Source organism: Calypte anna, chromosome 4A, assembly GCF_003957555.1.
Source record: "Calypte anna isolate BGI_N300 chromosome 4A, bCalAnn1_v1.p, whole genome shotgun sequence".
NCBI lineage: Eukaryota > Metazoa > Chordata > Aves > Apodiformes > Trochilidae > Calypte > Calypte anna.
Genome location: NC_044248.1, coordinates 38,255,223 through 38,272,860, shown reverse-complemented (window position 1 = coordinate 38,272,860; position 17,638 = coordinate 38,255,223). Strand labels below are relative to the sequence as shown.

Here is a 17,638-nt window from a genome sequence, read left to right as displayed (position 1 = left end):
TTTCAAGTGGCAATGGTGTTTCCTACAGGCAGGCACATCTTAGAAGTTTATTGATACTTTGGCATTAGCAGTGAGGACCAAATAAGCTGGCAAGATGTATAAGCACTCTCCCCCACCTCTGCTTGGTATCTTGGCTGGAATTAAGAGTGTTTTGACCAGGCAGTGCATTTTGAGGCAGAGAAAGGGGTTGTGTCAGTATGAAACGGTGGTTGTCATTAGAGGGCCAACACTTTGCCAACAGTCCTAGCAGTGGTGCCTGAGGAACCACAATATTTTCTTGCACTTAGAAGCAGCAAAACAGCTTCCCAACAGAGAGCACTGTGTGGGAAATGTGGGCAAATATTGTTCTGCTTGAAACAGGGGGTCACACTGTTGGTGGTGGTGCAACTGCAGGGTTGGGGAATGGTTAGGCTGAGATGTGATCTGGAGGGCAGGGCTGGGGATACCATTAGGCACTGAAGAGCATTTCACTGCATTATAAAATAACTTTAAAAATATCACAGTATCTGCAGTATGTAAGACAGTAATAGTCCCCAAACTGCAGCTTGCAATAACAGTACTGCAACACGTGTGACTGTTGTTTCAGAGTATCAGAGCACTTTCTGCAATGGTAAAATCTATTTTCTTGGGCAGTTCAGTGTCAGAGTGAACAGAACTTCTTCCTGTGCTTTATCTAAGGAAGTTTTATAAACTGAACAACTCTTTGATTTTATTATATTTGTATGAAAATAAAACTAGACCAGATTGTCACTAGATTGTTACTAGATGTAAATCTTCATAGGGACATGGTACAATTTGTGTCAGCTGAGGTACTGTTTCTCTTAATTGTCTAACACACATGTGGCATGCAATAAAGGTCAAAATCACAAGTGACTGATTTTACATTCCCTCCCTTCTTCAGCCTGGAGAAGAGGAGGCTCAGGGGAGACCTCATCACTCTCTACAGCTCCCTGAAAGGAGGTTGGAGCCAGGGGGGGTTGGTCTCTTTTCCCAGGCAACTCTCAGCAAGACAAGAGGGCACGGTCTCAAGTTGTGCCAGGGGAGGTTTAGGTTGGACATTAGAAAGAATTTCTTTACTGAGAGGGTGATCAGACATTGGAATGGGCTGCCCAGGGAAGTAGTGGATTCTCCGTGTCTGGAGATATTTAAAAAGAGACTGGATGTGGCACTCAGTGCCATGGTCTGGGAACTGCAGCAGTAGTGGATCAAGGGTTGGACTTGATGATCTCTGAGGTCCCTTCCAACCCAGCCAATTCTATGATTCTATGATTCTTTTATTTTGCAGTTGGGCTTTTTCCCTTCGTGTCCTTAGGACAGTTTGTGTTCCCAAATAGTTACCGATAGAAAGCGGCGAGGCCTCTCAACAACTTTGCAAGCAGACTTCTGTACCTCCCTCTCTTTTTTTCTCTCTGTAAACCTAATGTGATCAATTTTACTTGACCCCTGACAGGTCTGATTGTCCGGGAGGTAAGCATTGAGATATCTCGCCAGCAAGTTGAGGAACTTTTTGGACCTGAAGATTACTGGTGCCAGTGTGTTGCCTGGAGCTCTGCAGGTACCACCAAGAGCCGGAAAGCCTATGTCCGCATCGCATGTGAGTGTCTTTGCTCTGTGCATTTGGTGTTTGGCAGGGGGGTTTGGGTGAGGAAAAGTGGGGCCTCTGCCATTTGGGAGAGAGATTTTTTTTTTTTTCCAACCAGTTAGGCTTTGTGTTTTCTCTGGTCATTGATGTGTAATGGAATTACACATCAGACCTTTGGAAGCGCTCGTAAGAATTTCAGTTTATCCTGCTCCTAAGACCAAACTCTCATTCTTCTCTTTTGTGTGGGGGGAAAGCATCAAAACCAGATTTTCATTTATATATCTCAAGAAAAGTGTCTGAAGCTAATGAGTAGGAATATTACCAAAGCAAGCTATGAAATGAGGTGACAGCTGGTCCTTTCACAAAACAGAATGGTTGAGGCTGCAAGGGGCCTCTGGAGGTCATATGGTCCAACCCCCTGCTCATGTAGGTACACCTAGTTGCCCAGGACTGGCTCCAGGTGACTTTTTAATATCTGTAAGGAGGAAGACCCCACCACCTCTCTAGACAGTCTGTGCCAGTGATCAGTCACCCTCACAAGGAGAGAGTGTTCCCTGATGTTGAGAGGGAACCTCTGTATTTCAGTATGTGCCCATTGCCTCTGGCCCCATACCAGACACTACTGAGAAGAGCTGGGCTCCATCCCCATTGCACTCTCCCTTCAGGTGTCTGTATACGTGGATGGGATCACTTACAGCCTTTTCTTCCCCAGGCTGAACAGTCCCAGATCTTTTGAGTCTTTCCTCATAGGAGAGATGCTCTACTCTTCTAGACATTTTTCTGGCTCTTTGCTGGACATCTCTAAGATTTCCATGTATCTCTTGAACTAGAGAGTCCAGGACTGGACCCAGTACTCCAGGTGTGGCCTCACCAGAGCTAAACAGAGGAGAAAGATGACCTCTTGCTGACAATATTTTTTTCCCTAGCATAGCCCTTATTTGCCTCAAGGGCAAAATGCTTACTCATGGTCAATTTGGTGTCCACCAGGACCCTCAAGTGCTCTTCTGCAATGCTGAAAACATAGTTATGTGTGTTATAAAGCTGTTCCTTAACAAAGAAAAAAGTGTGTTTTTAGTGTATCATGTAATTGCATTGGTAATTTGAGTCTGAAAGTGATCACCTCAACCCAGGCATTTCGTCGTTATTCATGGCTACTACCCTCAGTATTTGTTTTGAACCATTCCCAACTTAGATTCCAAGGACACAGGACAACCAGTTCCCTGAAAACAGATCCTCATTTGACTGTACAAATATTTAATGTTCATTCATTTTCAAAGAAGTGCTTTTCTTTGTAATAGAGTAAGCACACTGGGGATTCCCGTTTCTCTTTCTCATGATGAAGTCCTGCTTTATTTAATGGGAACAAAATATATCATCCAGAATTGTATCTCTTTCACTGTTTTCACCTCAGCAAAAACACGTTTTGTGAGAAAAGGTCATTAGAAGCTGGGTTTGCAGTATACTTATATTTCCTGCACAGTGCTTAACAGTTTATAATGAGAGAAGAGGACACTTCCAGCCAAAGCTTCTCACAGAATGTTGGAGAACAGGCACTTAAAAATCTCTATTTAAAACTGATTCTCCTTTTGTTCTTGAGCTATTATTACACTGCTAAATCTCTGGAACAGGAGTTACTTTCTCTGTGAACATCCATACACAAATCTTGGAGGGTCAGTTTAAGTGCCCCTTTTCAAATGCTTTCAGTTCAAGTAACTGACTGGAAATAAAGTAGCTGTACTTTTGAGTCCAGGACTAAGCTCAGAGAACAATATCCCCAGGCTCAAGGGGAGGTAAAAGTATTGTACAGTCTTCCTGCAAAACTAGAAACATCATTACATTACAAGAAACTTTTCCAGACTTTGAGGATTTTCTTCTTTTGTACTGAAACTAAGGAGAGCTATTTCAATTTTCTTCTCTTTTAAGCAGTCAGCACTTCAGAGAAGCTTAGCAATGTTTGAACAGGTTTTCTAGATTGTGACTCTTTAACTCATTAAGTAGATTTTCATTTTCTGCCAGTTAGGCCTTGATAGATGACCATGAAGTTAACACAGTTTGAGTGTATTTCACTTGATGTTTAATTAACTTCTGTGTACTGCCATATCTACACACTTAGTTCCTGTATAGTACATAATTATTGAATTGTGTGCATTCAATACAATAATGTGTGTGTTATTTTTTATCAATAATGTTCCTTCCCAGATGTCCACATTTCTATTGAAGGCATCTATAATACAGTTTCCTTCTTTTTCTTACCATATTTTGGAGACAGGAACAATCAGCTCATTGATTTTTCTAGAGTCCTGGGGTGGTTTTTTTGAAGTCTAATTAAAATAAATTTCAGTGAGTTTTATGTGCCTGGAACTCAAATGGGGCTTTGTATTTTACTGAAGATTTTTTAAACTCCTGTTCCTGAATTTGGAGTTCTTGGGCAGCTGTGACACAGGCAAGTCACTTAAACTCTGGGGGATTAAGGGTTGAAGTGTTAAACCTTCAAACTGCAGATTTTCAAACAGCAGCAAAAACATGTTCTCTGAAAAATTGTCCATTTCCAACATCACACATTTCTATAAATTTCTCAGGTAACTCAAGACCTTTTTATTTTGTAGGAACTTAGAGAGATGATGTGGGGTAAATGCCTCACTTTGTGAAATAATTTAATTGACAAGATCACTATTTAAACTGTGGCCTCACATGTAACAATACTTGTCTGTATTCATGGTCTTGACCTCAGAGGAGTGAATCTGTACTAGCAATGTAAGTTGTTTCATAATAAAATTTAAATACAACTGGTAAGTCTTCTAGTGATTAGACAATGTGTCATGAGACTGGGATGCAAGGTAAGGTACATGAATTATTTATTCATTCAGAAAATCAAGGATGTGCAAAATTTAAGAGAGACAGAAGAGTCCATCTCTACAACTGCATCTAAAAAGCGACTCGATATGGCACTCAGTGCCATAGTCTAGTGACTGTGGTGGTAGTTGATCAAGGGTTGGACTCGATGATCTCTGAGGTCCCTTCCAACCCAGCCTATTCTATGATTCTATGATTCTATGTTTGTCACCCAGAAAGTCTGCACTTTTAATTGGTACAAAAAGTGAGCACTGACAGCTGTGGGAAAGGTTAGGGGTAAATGGGCATCTATAGCACTCTGTTTAAGTTATATTATTATTTATTTTAATGCCTGAACCTGGTGATTTTATCTCAACAGGTACAACTGTAGCATAGCTAGCCATACCCATCATATTAAGAAAAGTTTGTCTTCTTCTCTTCTTCTTCTCTTTCTTTTCTCATTCTCCTCCTTCACTCTTTTCTCCCTTATGCCCACAAGTCTTATTCTGGAATGATGGTGTCCTCTCAAGGGCTGGAACTGCACTCCATTAAAATGAACAAAAAAAGAAAAAAGCATGCACCATCTCTGCTCACTGAGCATGTAATTGGATTAACTGAAAAGTAATTTGAAAGTGTGAAAAATGTGCATCCTGGAAAAGTGGCTTGTATTTGTTTGATGCAGGGTCAGGCATGTGTCAGAAAGTACATAACAACGTAGTCAATGAAAGTTCTCTGTGAAAATCAATTGCAACATCTCTTTGGCCAAGAGCTTCAGTTATTCAGGAAGGGAGAAATCTATAAACGTGGAGTGAAGATGCTGCTGGTTTTCAAAGGCTGCCCATGCTGTATAAACAGGAAAAGTCTGATAGAGAATCCAACTTCCTGGCTTCTCTAAGGGTTCGGAGCATTTAACAGCATCTTGCCATTGCACTCCTGGACCACAAGTATGTTAGGAAATCACTCCCTTCTGTGCAGTTTGTTTCTGAAAAGGAGCTTTATTCCTGTCTCATGGAGTTTATCTTCCTGAGGCACAGGCCTCCCCATGAGAACAGAGCTGAGCATTTCATCCTCCTAAACAAGATTTGTTGGGCTTAATTTTCTCTTTTCCATTCTTAGAATCTCAGTAGCCAACAAAGTAGAGACACCTGATGTATATTTTGGTGAAGCTGGAAAGATATTATATTTTTTCTGAGATATTAGCCTATGACAGTGCAAAAATGCATCTTCTATTTATTCACACATTTCTGATTTATTCCAGGCACATCCTGTCAGGAGCAATACGAGTCATTAATATATTTTGATACAGCTTTTCTGCTCAATTAAAGAAATGTTACTTGTGTGGAAGGAGGGAGAGAGGAAGGAGCTTTACCTTTGGCTGAAAAAAACCCAAGCCCAATATAAAGTTTTAATGTGAATTTTATGTAACATGGCTGATGTCACTGAACAGATAAAACCTAACAGGGCTAAAACTCCTGTTACAGGGATGAAAGAGGTCTGAGCCTCTGTAACCAAGTTAAACCCACTGGAAAGTGCATCTGATAAAGCCTAAACAATAGCTGCAGGATTTGACCTAATTTTTAGATCAGATAATAAAGTGGTAGCTAAGACAAATTGCTTTGAGCCCATGTGCATAGAGCAACCTCAGTTTTCATTTGCTCCAGTTTGGTGTTGCTGTAGCTTCACTGACTTCATGGTCTTAACCCATGCTGTCCTTGAGAAAATGTGGTAAGAATATAAGCCCTAAATCTGCTGCCAGCTTTTGAATTTGTTGAAAACATTTAAGAAAATAGCTTTCTCTGTAATTTCTCTTAGCCAATCTTTTTTGCTGCAGTGAATGTGGATAGCTACTTCTTTTCCTTAATTCATTATCTTAAAATCAGAGTGTGAAAAAAAACTTATTTTCAAGCACCCTGATGTGGTAAAGAACTGTTTGTTAATAGTTTGTATAATTTGATACTAGCTTCCTGTTTACTTATCTAAAAGCACTGTTTCCCCCAGAGATACATCCAAAGGAATGTGGCTAATATATACGTGTCAGATACTGTATACTGATAAGATAAATGCAGTACAAAAAGCAGACTAATTTCTCTGATAGTTTATCTGCACTTAGAGGGGATGTGCAGTCATACAAAGAAACAGACACAGAAAAAAACCCAAATCACAGGTTCTTTACTGACACACAGTTATCTCACCTTTTACTATGGGGACCCATGCTCCATGTTACATTGCTGCAGTGCCTTTTTCTCTTCACACACATAATTCAAGCAACAGCGTGAGGACACATCCCTGTAGCCATCAAAGCTTTAGAGTTCATTGCAGTAGATATAAATAAGTTGGATGGGTGTCAAAATAAGGAGAAAGCACTGGGAAGGACATCACTTGAAAATTTTAATAGGAAAGGATGTCCAGGATATGCACTATTGAAAAAGAAGCTAGAAAAAGTGGTTTTGTGCACTTTGATAAATGGGTGTGAGGGTCAGCAGATATATAGAGCTTTAATTCCTTAATAGTACACACATATGTGTGTCATTTAAATTGTTACTCATCAATACCTCCTGCTTGTAGTTAATAAAGGGATAACTGAAGTGTGTGGTCTTGAACTGAAGAAAGGATGGCAGATCACAGCAAGGGCAGCAGAGAATTAACTTAGCATTTAACATATCTGATACAACCACTCTGCTTTTGCTCCTGACAGGCATGTTTCTGTTCAGCCTCCCAAATTAAAAGGCCAAACTTAAGGGTGCAGTTGCAACAGTGGTAAATAAAAATCACATTGCTTTCTACTTTAGAGCTGACTTAATAAATTAAGATGGACTTGACTTTACTGTTAGCATTGCTTAAAAAGCAAAAGGAAACCCCTTTCTGAATTTATATGAATTTAATCCCTCAGTAGGAGCCTTAAGAACATCCTGCCTACACTGTCACACCTATGATATTATCTTCTCTCTGTAGAGCCTGCTTAGTGCCTGATGGTGAAATACAGACCTAGCCAATGAACTTAACAAGATTTTGTGTGTATTTCAGTAGTAACCAGACAGCTATGTGAGTCTGGTTAGTGTATCAGAAGAGCAGCAACGACATAATACCATCTTATGCAAATTATTTTCTGTTTTGGTCTTTCAGTGTGTTGCACATTCAATTCTACATATGAATGAACATACACCTGATGTTTCTAATGTCTGTCTTTAGCACTTTTAATATATTTGTCATCTGAAAAGGTACCTGTTGAGGTTTGATTATTTGAACTTTACATTTAGATATTTTAGAAAACAAGAACTTTGGATTTCATCTTCAATCATCAAATAAAACAGTGAATAGAATTAGGCTTATAAGTTAGTATGCAGGATAAAATTACAAAGAAAAACAACAACTATCAAGCTCTCAAGTAAAAATATGAGAGAAGGATGCAATCTGTGTGTACCTGAGAAGCCATCTGCTCAGTGAACTCTTGGTACAGTTTCCTCTCTTGCATTTTTTACTGTTGCATCAAAGCATAGCCCACATGGAAACTGCTTTGCAAAAGAATATTTTGTTTTACCAGCATCTGACCAAACTAGCTTAGAAATGAAGAAGGAGGGGAAAATATATATATATATATATATATATATTTTTTTTTTTAGACAAGTGAGCAGTGAATCTCTGAGGAGTTATCAGGGTGCAGTGTCACCCCCAGCTGGATGAGGAGCTGGCAGGTCTGCACCTCTCATTCTCTCAGGCTGTAAATATGTAGGGAATGAAAAAGGAGAGAAAATCCTTGGCTGAGGCAAAGCATCTTGCAGGTTGTAGCCTGACAAAGAAAAGGGTGTTCCTCACCTCATTCCATACTTCAGGTCCACAGATGTTGTCTCCTTCCTAGAAGTCTGCTACAGTCCCCATCAGCTGCTTGGCTTTGATGATGCTTCTTGGTGCCAGGGGATGGAATTCCCAGACCTCACTCCCTAGGCTGTTGGAGGGCTCAGCCCAAGCTGTCAGGTTCTGAGGCATCTTTGGAAAGGGGGAAGAAGCTCCAGTGACCCTGATGTTCCTCTCCAGCCTGAGAAGATGTGAGGGGAAGCCTCAAGTTGCTGCAGCGTTTGTCTTTAGGGCTGGCCAGATGTGAAATAGCCCCTCCAAAGAAGGCAAGAGTAACAGAGTTGTGTCTGGAGGTTAAAACCAGGGTTTCACAGTATTGGTTTGTTTCCCCCATCCTCAGCTGGTTTCAGCTTGGTTAGGCTGAAAGCACAGCCCTGTCCAGCTGCAGTTGCATCCCATGAGCAGCAGGAGACTTTGATCAACACCCAGCCTGAGGCTGATCCAGCTGGGGACTCCCCAGGGCAAGAGGCCATCCCAGCAAAGCAATAGATAGAGATTTCAGAGGAATCCCCTGGGTTACAGACTTCTGGCACTCATGTGACTGTCTCAGTGGAAAGCTGATTTGATCTTGTTAACAACAGAAAACTGGAAGCACACAAAAATAAAATGAAAAAAAAATATATATAGTTTTTTCCTACCTAACCTTCCCATTACTTACAAGCAGTGTGATAGATCCCACACAGAGGGCATCAGCTCAGCTGTGGCCAGAAAAGAAAGGCCAAGGTATTCCTGAAAGTATTCCTGATAGCACATGGTTTCCTACATTTAGAATTGCAGTTCAGTCTGCAATGCTTTTTTTTTTTTTGCTTTTTTTTTTTCTCCCAGAAAAAGACATCTTTTAGCTTCACATGCAGCATGGAAACTAGTAGAAAAGGAACAAGCCAGTTTCACAATATTAGTCATATTTCTCTTACACAGCATCAGTCATCCAAGTTTGGGAGTAAATGCAGTGAAATGTATTTCCACAAGCATGTGGCTCCTCTTTCATTTTGTAGAACATGAGTGGCATTTCCCCACTCCCTTTCCACGATTATTTTTCTGTTTGGGTATTTCTTCTTAGGCTAGGTAAAATTATTGAAGTTGTTTTGAACCTTGTCTCTTGAGAACACTCCCAACAGGAGGGGGTAGACTGGAAGTGGAGAACTTGGCTACCTATTGGTTCTCTAATAATGCTTAAAATAATACCAAGCCATTTTCTAGGATTTTAATTGCACTTTTGCTTATGGCACATTTGGTTTTGTGTGGATGGCTATATATATTTAATTATATAAAACAAGCTATCCTTTAGTCAGAAACATGTGTGTCTTATGTGGGTCTTCTCACAGCCTTAAAACCATATTTCTCAGAAAGCCCACACCAAGCATACTTGTCTTAGTGAGCAAAGTTGATATGAAAGTTGGAAAGAAAATAATGTGAATTTTCTGGTGCTCTTAAAGCTTACTCGTTCTTTGAATTGTTTGTTATAGAAGAAAAGTTGATGTTGAAGTTACTAGAAGCAGCACAGAGTCTTTAACGTCTACCAAGGGCAGAAATCCATCTTGCCCTGACAGTAATGCTGCATTGTTCTGTTCATTTCTGGTTTACATCTTATTCCTGGCTGACAAGTGTCTGTTTTTCCTGCTCATTCATTAGTCACCCTTGCATTAGCACTGCCTTGAAGGCATCTGGTCTGCCTCTTATCATATTTCTCAGAAATGATAAAAGATACCCTTAGTTTTACTCTCCCAGCCATCACTGTAAAACCCAGAACAGCAAAGAGATAAAATACATTTGATTAAAAAAAAAAAAAAAAAAGGTCATTCTTTACTCTTTCTTAGAAGTTAACAGGGAGAAAAAAAAAGTGGGGAAATGCCGTAAGTTCCTTCAGAAACTGTTACCTTTAGCAGGGTATAATGCAACTGCTGAATGGTTTGTAAGCTAAAAAATGCATTAAACACAAAAGGAAGTCATTTAGTACTGTATAAAAATGAAGATCTAATCCCCTTCTCCCCAGAAAGCACAGTGATTCAGGAACAAAGCTGACAATATGGTGTACACACTGAAATTCTGATTCCCTATATACTGTTTCAGTTTCATGCTTGTGGAAGTTCTCTCATTCCAATAGAGCTCTGAACGCAGCCATCTGTCCTTACCAGAGAGGGTTGTTCAGAAGTATTTCAGGAGTCTTAGAGGAAAGTCTCATCTTAAGTATGTTTTAAATATGCTGCAATATATGCCACAGGAGCCCTCTCTGAATTTACTAAGACTATATTTTAGTAAAGAAAAGAGAATCTGGCTCAAGATGTAAGACCAGAATTTTAATTCTTCGTGGTTTCTTTTTATTCATACATCATTGGAGAGAAGTTAGAGGCAAGGGAAAATGTCTGGTGGGGGTGCAGGGTGTCCCCTGAGCCTGGTGGGGAGATATTCAGCTGCATCTGGGTGAAGTTTGTGACAGAGCTGGTGAGAAACATGAGGTGGGTGCTTCAGCATCACTTTGCACCAGGGCTCTCTCTGCACCACAGGAGATGAGCTGTGGCAGCAATATTACCTGCAAAAGGGGGAAGAGAGACAATTAGGGATTATTCTACATTACCAAAATAATAATGGAAAGAAAGTGCAACTTTCTTTCTGTTGTGTCTCTCCTGACTTAAGGTGAGAGTGGTGAAGTCTCTCTCTCCCCATTGCATTAGCAGTGCTGCTGCTGACCCCAAGCTTTAATAATTCACACTGCTGCTTCACAGACAAAGAGGTCCTGACCCAGAATGGATCAAATGTTTCATTGTTTTGATTTTTCAGGTGTATTTTCTGAAGACTGTTAAAACTACTTTTTTTTTTTTTTTTTCCCTCTTAACAGGGGTGTATTTTTTATTCATCTTTACCATTCTCTGGGAAAAATGTATCCCTTCTGTCCTTGCTTGCAAGCAACTGTAACTTAAATGATATTTTGATGAAGTGAAAAATGTTATAGAAAATACTGTGTTTGGAGAAGATCCAAAGTCCTTCAGTACATTTGCAAGCTCACCCAGTCCTGGTGAACATTGTATAGTTGCCAGAATGACTATAATTGCTAAATGGCAAAGGCAGTGGAAGATTAAAGAATTTGCAGGAGCTCTTTCTTATCCCCAGAAATCATATTGCAAAGGCCATAGAAAATAACAAGTAATTTAAAAACCCAGCCCTGTCTCAGCAGGTTGTTTCCTGATAGTTACAGCAGGTTACAAAGTTGTTTATCCAGGCCCTCTGCTTCACCACTTAAAAAAGCACCTTGATAGTTTGTTTGTCTGTTTAAAACCAGTGAACCTTATGCTTGGTTAGGTAGGTAGGACTATTTGTAGGTGGAATGACTGTGGCAGGAGGTGGTGGGTAGTTCTAGTGAGATAAAGCTGGGAACACAGGGGAAGGAGCCCAAGAGAATAGTGTATAACAGCCACTAGTCTTGTAAATACACCATTATGTACTTTTTTCTCCCCAAAAAATGAGTATAATTTACTCAATAGTGTCTAATGACACATTTGAGAACATTACTGTCTATTATGTTATGGCCTTTATTTAGTGTATTTTTAGTGTGTGGATGATTGACCTGCTGAAATCCAACGAGGCCATTCAAGCATCTCCAGGGGACCAAGGTCCTGCAGGGTTCTTCTGACCTGCTGCATCCCCACTGAAAGGGTTCCTAGGGAAAAAGGGGCTGTTCCTACCAAAGAATTCCAGTTGCTACAGAGGTTACAGTGGAGTTAAAGTTACAGAGGTTAAAGTGGAGTCTTTTTGTTGGTAGGACACATTTCTAAAGTATTGCTGTTTACTTTTGTATGCACTAAGATCTGGGCTTTTTTTTTTTTTATTAAGACAAGTCTTTTACCACCAATACAAAAAAAATATTTTTTCTGTAAAGCTATTTTTCCAAAGCTAATACAGAAGTGTACAAAAGTCAGAATACACAGCTGTCCTATATGATGAGCTGATCCAATGCTTGGAAGTGCATTCAGTGACCTCTCTGCCAGACACATTTCTGGGTTCCTGTGCAGGGTTCACCTCCACCTTACATTTATTACTATCATTACCTGTGTATTGTTACAGGGTTGATGCTAAAGTGAAGAAAAGTTAGCTAAAGCTGTGAAGTTAATTCTTATAAACTGAAGTGTATTAAATCACAGTGTGAACACTTGCATCCTTGAGTTTAAGGCAATCAGCTTATGTGCTTTGGTTTTACAGGTTTATTTAATTTTCCTCAACTTTATTTTGTATTTAGTTGACTAAATGTAAAGAACTTGAAGAAGGTACTTTTGCTTTTTGTTTTGTGTCTGGACATGACCTTCCACGTTGACATCTTGACTCCTTGCTGGGTTCACATGCTCTACTACAATATAAATAATAAATTCACTATGAAATCTTTGATCATTTAATGCTGGAATGAAATGGAAACATGTCCCAGACTTTTTTTAATGCTTCCACTTTCTAGGGAGCAGAAATGCTATTTAGAAAGATTTCTCACATCATATGCAGTATGGCAATCAATTGTAATTTAAATTACCAGCTGCTAATACTACTAATCCTTTTCCTTCTCCGTTTTCCTCCCCAGATCTCCGGAAAACTTTTGAACAGGAGCCCTTGGGGAAAGAAGTGTCCCTGGAACAAGAGGTCCTGCTCCAGTGTCGTCCCCCTGAAGGCATCCCAGTAGCTGAGGTGAGCAGCAACAGCAGTGTCCTGGCACCAGGACATCCTAAGCAAGGCCTGATCAGTAGCTAATGGTGCAATGAGTTAGGGCATGGCATGATGAATGGGTGGTAAAGGAGTCCTGACTGACTGCCCCTGCTAGACAGGAGTGATCAGGAACTGATGAATGGCTTTTGGTTGTGGTGCCTTCTTGGGCAGAGCTTCAGGCCATTCAGTTTCAGGTTTTTTTCTTCCTTTTCAAAAATCACAGTTACATCTGGCATCCGAGGGACAAACATCTGGAGCATTAATAGCAGCCTTCTATGTTTCCTTTTCAAGAAAAAACATTTCACTTAATCTGAGAGGCATCTTTCAAAGGTGTTTTAATTTCTAGTTGGCCAGACTGTAAGTCCCTTGTATGTGTTTGTGCACATGTTTATGTGTTCACCAGCCAGCTCAGCATAAGAGGATGTACTGTGGCCCATACAAGCTCCAGGTCAAGCAGCATAAGGTGGGGGCAAGTAGGGGATGTGTCTGCTTAATCCTCCATCTTCAAGGGTTTATCTGGTTTTCCTACTGGCATTTTTGTAAACCTGGACTGAGTAGCCTGCCCTCCATCTGGCAGGAGTGAGCCTACCCCTCAGCAAAATCTGTGCCACACATGTCTCCATGAGCAGGAGCTTCCCTAAATGCAGTGGTGGCTCCAGCTTCACACTTACTGCTCACAGGAAAGGGGTCTCTGAGTCACAGGGGGGCCTTTAGAATCCTAAATCCGCCACAGCTGTTAAGGGAAAAAATTATTGTTAATTACAGTAATTCCCTTATCTGAATTCTCCTTGGTTTTCCTGTGTCACACGCAGAAGAAACTGTTGCCAAGTTGCATTAGCATAACTTAGACTGTCATGGCTAAGTAGCAAAGTGCTTGTCACTCAGTGCTGATGACTGGTTTCTCAGGAGATCAAGCTTAAAGTGTTACCTCCCCATCTGACCCAAGTTTACATTTAATCGGGATTGCAGAAATGTGTCCACAAACAGCAGAAGGAATAATTAGCATGGAAGATTTTTCTAATTTTCTGTTTCCCATAGGCCCCGTTAAGATCCCCAGAACTGTTAAGAGCATTTAGGTCTGCAGAGCCAGCTTGCTAGCAGCTGTAATATTAATCATTTGGCTTTCCTCAGGAGCTTAGCATCAATTTTTTGTTTCCCTTTCTGATGCTTCTTTGCATCAAATCAATTTGCTGTTGTGCTTTAAGATTGATGGCAATGGGGTTTGTTGTTCTGGAGGTGCAGGGTGGCACTGGGGGACTTCATTACCTTTGCTAGAAACAGAGGTTGATGCTGACAAAATGTTTGTTTTAATGTAGTGTTACAAGCACCTCTAAAATTTTATCAGCTAGTCCAGTTATTCCCTTGGGAAGGTATATAATGACTGGTCAGGCAGGTGGGACCTATACAGATTTAACATGATGCATGGAAGTGATCTCTGAAAAGATCCTCTGTGAGCTGCTCTAATAATAACTGCACTTTTTCCTGCCTTCTAGGACACTGGCCCATGCTGTCAATAGCTGAGATTCATGACTGTACATTAACTGGCTCTGAGTCTGACTTGTACCATGGTCAGGGCAGACACCAATTAACACTTGGCAGGCTCAGAAATCATCTACTCCCCATCTGACATTCAAAAGAACCATTCTCAATGTTGGGTTTTTCCCTCTTCTGACTTCTGAAGTCAGGAGGAGATCAAACACCCAGATTGGACAGTTGCCTAATACAGCCTCTTTGTAGATTCTTTCCAACACTATTAAAAGAACAAAGACCTGAACACTAATGAATATGAATACCTTAATGTGACACTTTATTACAGCCACTTGCTGGAGCTGGTAAGATAAATTTAAAAAAAAAATGGAAAGATGAAAGGTAACTTGGTGGGTTGAAGGATTACATGATTATTTTAATTTAGAGATGAATTGAATTCTTTGTTTAAGACTTAGTTTATTTGTTCAGAGAAATTTCTGATACTATAGTGCAGGTAACTCTGTAAGAAAGGACTTGGGAGAAGGCAGGCAGCAAGTTGAGGCTATTTTCTATCTTGGTGAAAGACTGCTTTGATTCCAAGTAGAGCAGGGTAGTGCACACACTGCAGCTGTGAGCAGTATTTCCAAATGCTTTGGTGAGCTTGTACCTCACTCTTCCCACTCTGGGCACTGTGTTTGGTTTTGATTTTTTTTTTCCCACTTCCTGACTTCTGAAGTGGTCATTCAATTTTAACACCAAAATAGAGGAAGAAAAAATTTACTGTGAAATTGTACAAAATACACATTCAGCGTAATGTAATGCTGGAGTCCATAATCCCTGCATCTTTGCCTTGCTTTTTCTCTTTGATTTTATTGCCCCCATTCATTTTGTGTTTTTTCCAAGTATTTCAAAGTGGGAACAGCCACACTTAGGGTACATTCTGTCCTCTTTTCAGTAGCTGGGGAATTTAGTCCTGTAATTCCCAGCATATTTACTTGCAATTAACTGTCAGGCTCTTATGGATCAGTGCTAGAGCAGGTCTTACTGAAAAAATGAAACACATAGCAGCATTCAGCTGCTCCAGAGAGCAAGAAGGGCAAAGGCAGAGATGGGCAGGCAAAGCTTTTAGGGCAGCACTTACCAGTCCCTCAGATCCAGTAGGACATAACAAGCAGAGTAGACTCAGGTCACAGCCACTGGAAAAAAAAAACCTCCAAAGATACAAATAGAAGAAAGTGTGTTAAAATACACCAGCTTCATGGCCTGAGGTCAAATCAAAGTGTGTTTTACTTGTTGGCTTGGGACAAAGTAAGGAACCAAGGGGCTGCTTGGTCTCTGGCACAACGAGAGCAACTTCAAGGTGGCCATATACCCCTGCCCACACCCAACCAGTGTCAGTGCTCCTCCCTCCCAGTTTTATAGCCAGTTATGGAACACCCCAGGAAATGTTTTGTCTGTTCCAATGCATGGCCCAGGCAAGCAGCAGAAAGGGCCAGTGTAGGCATTTTTACAACTTGGGTTCCACACATAGCTGGGGTGTGAAGGGCCAAACTCAGATGATCCTGCTGTGGAAAATAATAAAAAATAATAATAATAAAAAAAAAATTAAAAAAAAAAAAAATTAAAAAAAGAATGGCCATAAACCCAAACATCATTCTTCCTTACTCCTCTGCTTCCCTGCCTTCTTTTCCTCAATGGGGAGAAACAGGAGAAGGCAATGAGACAGGCAGCCTGACCCTCCAGGCTCAGCAGGAGCTGGAGATGCTCAGTGGCAGTCAGACACTCCAGTGTCAATGGAAGTGTCCATTTCAATTCCTCTCTCTTTTCTGTGTGCACTTTTTCAAACCTAAACTGAGAAGGCAGGAGGGATCCCATTCTGTGACGCTGCAGCAGTAATGGCAGTTATTAGCAATTAACCCCTTAGCTCATTTAATTTGTTCTTGGAAAGATGAAAGCATGGTAGCATAATAATAAAATATAGTTAGAGACATCAAGTCAGATCAGATTAGCTCACTCTGATAGATTAGAAACCAAAACATCAATGAGATGCAAGACTGGTTAATATGCCATAAGCTGCCAGATGAACTTTTGCATTGAAATGCATGATTTGCAGCAACTTTAACAGGGGGATAATTGCTTCTTTAATTATTATCAAGGTGTTCCACAGAGTATTTTAATTACAGACCATAGTGGAACAAATAGTTTGGTGACCCAGTTGGATTTAAAACTGGATGTGGTCTATCCACATGCCTGGCCTTAATTAGGAACTAGAGCAAGGGGGAAAGCATCCCTGTGTCAAGAGGGAGAAAACACAGTTTAGCCAAGTCAAGGTGAGTGTGACACAGACTTTATTCAGCTGCTCTTGCATGGGCAAAAGCTGGTGGGAGCTGGGGACTTCTTCAGATGGGTAGCATCAGGTGGCTGCTCCATCTGATTGCTAATTAATATGACTGCTGTTTGCTTTGTTTCATGAGGGCTGCTTGTGTTTTGCAGCAGTTATCCCTTAATTGGGAGTTCATGTCTATGCATGTCCATGCAGGTGTGTGTCACCAAGCCCATGTTTTATATTCCTGGCAGGAAAGTGGGATCCAAGAGAGGGGAGTAGAAAAGTCTGTGGCCACAAATACTAATTAGCTGGGAAGTGGCACTGCCCTTTACAGTACCTTGCACCATGCAGCAGAACTGCCTTTGGCTATCAATAGGAGGTACATCAGGGAAGGGAGGGGTGGGTTTGTGTGCAGGGGGAACACAGCCTGAAATGAATGAGGGCCACTCATTTATTTTGCCCTAAAGAGTCACCTGGTAAGATCTGGCAGTTCAGGCTTGTCCTTCTCCAAAAGGATAAAGCTTCCTTTAATTGTGTCCAACCCATATTTTTCTCTTCCTTTTTACATTCTTTTCACATCCCAGTCTAGTGGTGGATGTTCATGGCACTCTTTTGAGAAGTGATAGAGGTAGGTTATAAACCCCTGCTTGAGGACAGGCTTGTATTTGGATCTCATGCTTGCCTGGGAAATATGCTGACTAGTAGCTTATTAGTTTTTGGGGTTTTTTTATATTGCCTACCAGTTGATTTCCACAGTGCAGAAACCCATGGTGAGATGCCCAGCTCTTCTTGCAGGACTGAGATCTTTGGTACTTGAATTTTGTGTGGCATCTACCCCTATGTTTTTTCCTTTCTGGAGAAGGTCTATTGATGATTATGTGAGAGCAGTGAATCAG

The 17,638-nt window shown here is 40.7% G+C and overlaps 1 protein-coding gene across 2 annotated transcripts in view; it reads left to right on the top strand.

Annotated features, from left to right (window-relative positions):
• The window catches only part of UNC5C (unc-5 netrin receptor C), a 245,051-nt gene that overhangs the window by 175,304 nt on the left and 52,109 nt on the right, over window positions 1-17,638 (top strand). For both annotated transcript variants that reach the window (XM_008499602.2, XM_030449670.1), the window contains exons 3-4: window positions 1,451-1,594; window positions 12,828-12,931. In XM_008499602.2, the coding sequence (XP_008497824.1) occupies window positions 1,451-1,594; window positions 12,828-12,931 (248 nt within the window). The remainder of the gene's footprint in view (window positions 1-1,450; window positions 1,595-12,827; window positions 12,932-17,638) is intronic.